The sequence below is a fragment of the Tupaia chinensis genome, unplaced genomic scaffold (assembly GCF_000334495.1).
Source record: "Tupaia chinensis unplaced genomic scaffold, TupChi_1.0 Scaffold000574_1, whole genome shotgun sequence".
Lineage (NCBI taxonomy): Eukaryota > Metazoa > Chordata > Mammalia > Scandentia > Tupaiidae > Tupaia > Tupaia belangeri.
In genome coordinates, this window is record NW_006160088.1 from 3,279,939 (window position 1) to 3,288,176 (window position 8,238).

General features: G+C 45.0%; 1 protein-coding gene across 1 annotated transcript in view; it reads left to right on the forward strand.

Annotated features, from left to right (window-relative positions):
* Window positions 1-6,225, forward strand: part of DBR1 (debranching RNA lariats 1) — a gene marked incomplete at its 5' end in the record, with an annotated part of 14,783 nt that extends 8,558 nt beyond the window's left edge. The window contains 3 exon segments of the mRNA XM_006158198.2: window positions 4,224-4,304; window positions 4,721-4,866; window positions 5,335-6,225. Coding sequence (XP_006158260.2) covers window positions 4,224-4,304; window positions 4,721-4,866; window positions 5,335-6,037 — 930 coding nt within the window.
* Window positions 6,226-8,238: the final 2,013 nt, after the last annotated feature.

Consider the following 8,238-nt stretch of genomic DNA (forward strand, 5'->3'; position numbering starts at 1 on the left):
CCACGTGCCAGCCCCCGGGAGCTGAGTCTTGAAGTGCCAGGAAGCCATAGACCATGAGGGTGTGGAGTGAGAGAGCAGCAGGACCATGGCCCGATATCTGAGCAGAGTGCGTGTGGGGAACCACAGTCAGCTTCTGTGGTTGGGGTCCAGGGGCCGGCAAAGCTGGAATGAGACCCTAACTGCCTCTGGGCCCCTGTGGGGTTTGGGTTTTAACCCGATGGTGCAGGGGAGAGTTGGAGCGTGATTACATCAGATTTTCATTTTAGGAAGAGCAGTTTGGCAGCAGTTTTGTTTATGATTTGGAGTACTGTCAAATGGGGAGCAGAAGATACCGCTTAAGAAAAAGAGGAGGTTCTAAACTAAGATAAAAAGAGAATGCAGAGATACAGAGAAGCGAACAGGTTCTACCAAGTTGTAGGAAGCAGAGTATCAGGATATGGTGACTGAGGGAGGAAGAGTCTGGATGACTCCCGAATTTCATCTGGGCAACTGCATGATGGGTGGTGCTCGATAGAAGGTAGAGAATAAATCTGTACTTAGCATTAGTCTCTTAGGGAAACAGGCAAGCCTCCTTTTTAGCTCTCATTCTAGCTGAACTCTGACTTTCTTATAAATATTTCATTGGGGTAGGCATGATGGTTAACACGTTAGATCCCACATGACCAACCACTGTTCGAGTCCCAGACACAGTGGCGTGGAAATCACACCCGGTGAGTGTGTATGCACGCCCAAATTTCTGAGAGGAGAATGGAGAAGGGATTGCGGCATGGCCATCCCCTCTAAGGGGTTATTTCTCACTTGCCCTTTCTTTGTCTGTCTCTCTCCTCTCCAGTGAACACATGTGCCCTATAGCAGAACCTAAAAACAAACAAACATAAAAACAAAAGCAAATATGCTGGATTAGCAGAAACTTTGTCTTCTGATATGCCCTTAGAACTTTTTTGGGGGGAGAGGTTTTTGCTATATGGTGTGTGTGCTCGCCAGACAGACAGAGGGAGACAGAGAGACAAAGCGAGAAATCACCCCCCGGGGAGATGGCCACGCAGCAATCCCTTCTCCTCCATTGTCCTCTCGGGACCTTGGGCATGCACACCATGTGCCTGGCGTGAGTTTTAAGCCACCGGGTCCGGGACTTGAACCGCGGTCGACTACGTGGGAGTCCAGCGACATAGTCATTATGATGACTGCTGGTCCCTGCCCTTAGAACTTTTGAGACTCTTTAATACACTAATGGTCCCAAGGGCAGAATGTGATGCATCGTGCGACCACTGTTCTGTGTCGAAAGTGCACTTTAACAATGTTCTTCAAGTACAGTTAGAAAGGTTTTGTCTGAAAATGTTCCTGTGGGCCCTTTCTGTTGTGGACTTACTCCTCCCACCCCCACTTTCACTGGGAGGAGGAGGCACGTTTCTCCCTTCATTTCCTTTGGGCCACTGCCACTCGGTGATTATAGTCATTTAAAGTCCTTGTCATCTGTACCAGGCCACTTCCCCTGCTCTGTTTGTCCCGTCTGTCTCAGGCCTCATGATGCTCTTGGGTCTTTTTTTTTTTTTTGACTACCAGGGGGTGTATGCAGAGAGAGTGGGAGAGGGCGTTGACACCACGATTCCTTTTACGTTCTCCATCCTGTCAGGATTGGGGGCACACATACACATATGCCTGGTGTGTTTTTCAGGCTGCTAGGGCCAGGGTTCAAACTTAGAGCTTTTACCCCCTCCAGCCTCTGTCATCCTCAGAGACTTAACCTCCGTATACGATGGGGTCTCAGAAAGTTCGTGGGAGGTGCATGCTATGAAAAACTGCATCGATTTCAGATTTACTTCGCACCAGATAAACTCCTACTTTAATTCTCGTTTTCCATGAACTTTTGGAAGTTCCCTTGTACCCTTATATGTTCGCTCCCTTTCTTCCTCAACCTTCTTTGACTTTGTGAGTTTTTGTTTTTTGTTTTTGTTTTGTTGGCTAAAGAGCTCATGGACTTGCTGGGACCAGCAGTTAGCGTAATGGCTATGTCGCTGGACTCCCATGTAGTCGACCACGGTTCGAGTCCCGGACCCGGCAGCTTAAACTCACGCCGAGCGTGTGTGCGTGCGTGCCCAAGATCTCGAGAGGAGAATGGAGGAGAAGGGATTGTGGCATGGCCATCTCCCCTGGGGGGGGTGATTTCTCGCTTTCTGTCTGTCTCTCTGTTTGTCTGGTGAGTGCACGCGCCCTATAGTGAAAAACCTCTCGGGGGGCGGTGGGGGGGGGAGCGCGCATGGACTTGCCAGAGAGAGAGAAGGAGAGGAGAAAGCAGTTCCTATGGACCCAGTCATGCTGCAGTCCCTTCTCCTCCTCTTCTTTTCGGGACTTTAGACGCACAGGCATAAGTGCTTGGCATGTTTCCAAGCATGTGGGACCTGGCTTCCTTAACCAGCAGGCTGTTTCTGGCCAGTGCTTTATTTTAGCCCCTCCCCAAGGCCAGAGACCACCCTTCCCCAGCGCTGCTTTGCTGCCGGGGCTTGCCCATGACCTCGGCGCCGTCCACGTCCCTCGTACCTTGGGGATTGGTGCTTGCTCGGTCCTCAGCAGGGCGTACCGTGACTTGCTTCCTGTCCTTTTTCCTCCGTGAGTCTTACTGTTTACACGGAGTCACCTTTTTTTTTCCCCCAATATGACTTTCATGTTTATGATTTTCTCCTATTTTTTTTTTTTTTTTGGTCCAGTTCACTTTAGTAAAAAAATAGCTTTATTAGAGTATAATTTACATTCCATAAAATGGACACATTTTAAGTGTGCAATTCAGTGATTTTTAGTGAATTTCCAGTTGTGCAGATATCACACAGCCCAGTTTGAGGACATGCCCATCACCCCAAGTTTGCTGTCAGCCTTGGCCCTGTCGATTCTCAGCTACGGCAGCCACTGATTTGCGTCATGTCTCTATGGATTGCCTTTTCTGAACGTCGAATATAAATGGGATCATAAAATACACAGTCTTGCCTCGTTTTTTTTTTTTCCATTTGTTTTGGAGATTCATTCAGGTTGTAGCATGTGTTGGTATTTTATTCCTTTTTTGTTGAATAGTATTTCATCTTGAGGATATGCTGCATTTGTTTTTGTTATATCTAAGAAATTTTCACCTAATCCAAGTTACTAAAGTTTTTCTCCTATGATTTCTTCAAAAAATGGGGTAGTTTTAGTTCTGCAAATTTATATATTTTTTATATTTTTTTTGGAGAGGTTTTTTGCTATGGTGCGCGTGCGCTCACCAGACAGAGAAAGACAGAGAGACAGAAAGCGAGAAATCACCCTCCAGGGGGGTTGGCCATGCTGCAGTCCCTTCTCTTCCATTCTCCTCTTGGCATCTCGGGCACGCACGCACACATGCCCGGCATGAGTTTAAGCCACTGGGTCCGAGACTCGAACCATGGTTGACTACGTGGGAGTCCAGTGACATAGCCATCACGCTAACTGCTGGTCCTGCAAATTTATCTTTTTTTTTTTTGGTGCTAATTTATTTCTTCCCAAAGAGAGGGACAGGGAGAGAGAGCACAGCCTCCCAACCAGGTCTTCATGCCGTGATCCAGCCCCAGGCTCAGCCAGCCTGGGTCATGGGCACGCGCATGCCAGGCATGCACAGGAAGGCCTCTGGACTCGAACCTGGGACCTGCCCATGCAGGTTCACTTGAGTTACTGCTGTGCCACCCTATGGCCCCTGCCAATTAACTTTTAAGCTCTTCTATCTTCCCTTTTTTTTTTTTTTTAAGCTTATTTCTTTCTAGAGACAGAGCATGAATGCACCCCCCATGGGTCTTAACACTGCAGTCCACTCCCAACTTGAGCCAGTCCCGCTCATGGGCATGTGTGTGCTGAGCCCTGATCCCTCCTGTGTGGGTCAGCCTCACAGAGCATTGAGTTTGCTGTTGCACCACCGTACGGCCCTGCTAGCTTTAATCCTTGTGTTGCATGGTTTGGTTTGTATGTTACATGCTTTGATTTAATACCATCAACATCACTAGTTTTTGCTTTGAATTTTGTAAGGGAACTGCAGGCTGCAGAGACTAAGTCCGGTCCCAGATGGGCCCCAGTGGATATATAACTGTCTTATTTTAGAAAAGTAACTGTGATTCCTGTGCCACACAACTCAGGGCTATGTGTCATAAAGATGGTTTCTGTCGGGTTAATGTATGAATTACCAGTGATATTTTAACATTCTTTCTTAAATCATGGTTCATGTTATCCAGGCCAAGCATGATGGACAGACAGCCAAAGCAACCAAATTTTTAGCCTTGGACAAATGCTTGCCACATAGAGACTTTCTTCAGGTAAAAATAAATAACTTTGCAATATAGTTTTACTCTTCCAGTGATTAAAAAAATTACTAATTTTCCTTCCAGAATTTATTTGTGGTCTTTGTATATTATATACTCTAAGAATTCTTTGGGGATGTTTATTTTTAAGTTTCTTTCATTGATTTCTTCCATGAGAGAGAGAGATACTCTTAACAGGGTCTTGCCATGCCGTGATCCTCCTGAAGGGTCCAGCCTCCCGGGACCACAGGCATATAAGGGTTTGGCCTGCTGTGTTCAGGGTGACCTGGGGTCTGAACCTGGGCTTCCCAAATAGCTCCAGTGTCACACAGTACCCTCCAGTGCTTTCACTACAGCTGGGCCAAAATACTTAGGCTTGTAAAAATGCACGTATATATGTACTTGTTAAAATGACCAATTTCTTCCTGTAGGTATTAGAAATAGAACATGACCCCGGTGCTCCCGATCACTTGGAGTATGACACCGAGTGGCTTGCCATTCTCAGGGCTACTGACGATCTTATTAACGTGACTGGGCGCCTGTGGAACATGCCTGAGAACAACGGGCTGCACACGAAGTAAGTGACCTTCTAGGACCAGCCTTCTCCACTGTGTGCAGGATTTTCATCCCCCCCCCCATTGTTGTTTTTAATCAAGGGAATTGTTGAATGTGTGTCAGAACAATTCAGGGTTCACCGGCTAAGATGGTCTAGAAAACTGCAACTTTTCCATCTAAGGAGAAGATAGACCGTTGAGCTTCAATCCGAATAAACTGATAAGTGGATGATTCCGCATAAAACAAGATGGTAGAGATTTGGTTCACACAGAAAAAATGTATACTTGTTTTAGGTTTTGAGTTAAACCCAGTTTTTGCCAAGAATTGTTTTTATTTGTAAATGGCCCTTTGATAAATTAACTATAATCTTACTAAATAACACTTTGATAGTTTGTTTTTTATCCTTACATCAAAATTCCATAGTTAGATTTCATCATGTATTGTTTGAAGCTGCAAAAAGTTTAAAACCTATTGTTTTGGACCCCCGTAGGTGGGATTATAGTGCAACGGAAGAGGCTATGAAGGAAGTATTGGAGAAGTTAAATCACGACCTCAGAGTTCCATGCAACTTCAGTGTCACCGCTACGTGTTATGACCCTAGCAAGCCGCAGACACACATGCAGCCGGTCCATAGGATCAATCCTCAAACGACGACGTTCTGTGCCCAACTTGGCATCACAGATATCAACGTCAGGCTTCAGAACGCCAGGGAAGAGCATCACGTGTGTGGTGAATCCGAAGAACAGGATGATGTGGACAGTAGTGACTCTGGAGAAGACCGGAGCGAGTATAACACAGACACGTCTGCCCTGTCCTCTATTAACCCAGACGAAATAATGTTAGATGAAGAGGAGGACGACGACGATATTATCGCGAGCACACACAGTGACGTGAATACACCGTCTTTAGGACCTTCCTCTGATCAAGCCTCGGACTTTTCTGCCAGCTTCTCTGACGTCAGGATCTTGCCGGGGTCCATGGTTGTATCCTCCGACGATACAGTAGGTTCTCCGATGAGAAGCGAAGGAAGACCTGGGGAGACTGTGGAGTCAGGGGATGAAAGGGACTTAACTGCCGTGCCAGCGAAGAGGCTCAGTGATGGACAAGAACCTGAACAAAGAAAGAAAATAAAGAGACGGAACCAGGCCATTTATGCTGCAGTCGATGACGATGAGGGCGGGGATGCAGCTTAGGACAGTTTACTTCTCTGAGTATTATGTGTAGACATGGGATTTTTGAGATCATATTTTTAGAGTTGGATTTTTGACTAAAGACCTACCTTGTGATACTGAAGTTACATAAGAGAATTTTACTTGGGAATTGACTTTATCTATAGGCCTTTGTGTATTTCAGATACAGACATTAAAATTTTGTATATTTACTTTATTGGGTACCTTTTTTGGGAATATATACTCTTTTTTTTTTTTTTTTTAGCAAATGCTTATTAATTTTTAAAATTTACTTATTTATTTCTTCCATGAGAGAGAGAGGGACAGGTTACCCCCAAAGGGTCTTCACACAGCAATCCACCCCCAGTGTCAGCTGGCCTATGTCGTAGGCACACGTACTTGTCCGGGGTGCTCAGGGAGGTGCAGGACACAAACTGAGGACCTTTCCCAGGTGGGCCCAGCGCATTACCACTGTGCCACCTCCAGGCCTTTCAGCAAACACTTCCTGAACATCTAGTGATACTTAGTCCAAGCTCTCTTCTGTAAGACAGGACGATAAAGATGAGTAAGACAGGGACTTTGCCTTCAAGGAGTTACTGTCACTAAACGTTTTGATGGATAAACTATGGCACATGATATTTTGTTCTACAGAGTGAGACAATGATTGTGTATATAATCATGTATTTTTTTCATTTATTATAAATATTTTCCCTGAGCAGCTCTTAGTGTCTGTCAAATAAAATTTATAATTGAAGATGGTAGACAAGATTTCAGGAAATAAATAAATGTTAGTATTAAACATTGATAAACATAAAATCTTACACTTCCTTGTGGAGATAAATTAACTTATTGACCTTTTTTAAAAAAGAATTATTTATTTATTTGTTTCCATTTGTTGTTAATATTTTCTAGTTTGACCAGAGAGAGACAGAGAGAGAATGGGGAAGGGAAAGAATAAGCTGCCAGTTCTGGGACTCGAACTGCCATTGGCCATGTGGGGATCCAGCACCTTTAACCACCGCACCACCTGCTGGCCCCAACTTTTATCGACTCTTACATATTATATCTTACTATTAACCTTATTTTTAATTCAACTATTGTAACTGCAGATCATTTTTGGCATAGCTCACCTATGCATAAGTTATTAGATTGGTGCAAAAGCAATCGTGGTTTGGGACTGTGAATTTTAAGTCATCATACCTAGACACAAACATATCTTTATTAATCAAAATAGGAACCATTGCAATCAACACATTTTTGCTTATGAGAAGTTTATTTTAGTAGCATAAATGTCCACGCTTGGGGATGTGACAAATTCTTGGGAAACATTTTCTGCTTCCTGCTGGCTGTGGAAGCATTTTTCCCTGCAAAAAGTTGTTGAGATGCTTGAAGAAGTGGTAGTCGGTTGGCGAGAGGCCAAGTGAATGTGGTGTATGAGGCAAAACTTTGTAGCCCACTTTGTTCAACTTTTGAAGCATTGATTTTTGCTGACCTGTGCCAGCTGCAAGCTCTGCAGTCTTTGGTGCATCTCAATTTGCCGAGCATACTTCTCAGATGTATTTCACCAGGATTCAGAAAGCTGTAGTGGACCAGACCACCGTTTTGGGAAGCACTGCGGAGCTTTTCAGTTCAACCACTGAGCTGGTCGTCACTGGTTGGTGTATAAAATACAGTTTTCGGGAATCAGCAGTTGGCGGAATGGCTGTTGCTGGATTCCCATGTAGTCGACTGCTGTTTGAGTCCTGGACCCGGTGGCTTAAACTCACGCGTGTGTTCGCTGCCCAAGATCCTAGAGGAGAATGGAGGAGAAGGGATTGCGGCATGGCCATCCCGCCAGGGGGTGATTTCCCGCTTTCTGTCTGTGTGTCTCGCTTTCTGGCGAGCGCATGTGCCCTACAGCAAAAACCTCTCAAAAAAAAAAAAAAAAAAAAATCCAGTTTTGATCGCATGTCACAACCTGATCAAGAAATCATTTGTTGTTGCATAGAATGAGATGACACTTCGAAACTATGGTTCCCCCCCCCACACACACACACACACACTCAGGTCCTGAGGCTCTACTTACCAAGCTTTTTCTGCCTTTCCAGTTTGCTTCAAATGCTAAATGACCATAGAGTAGTTGATGTTGAGTTCTTAGTCTCCTCTCGAGTAGACTAGACGTTTGCTCTTGGTTGTTGTAAGTTTCCAGTGCCTACCCACTCCACTCCTCATCTTCGAGGCTTTCG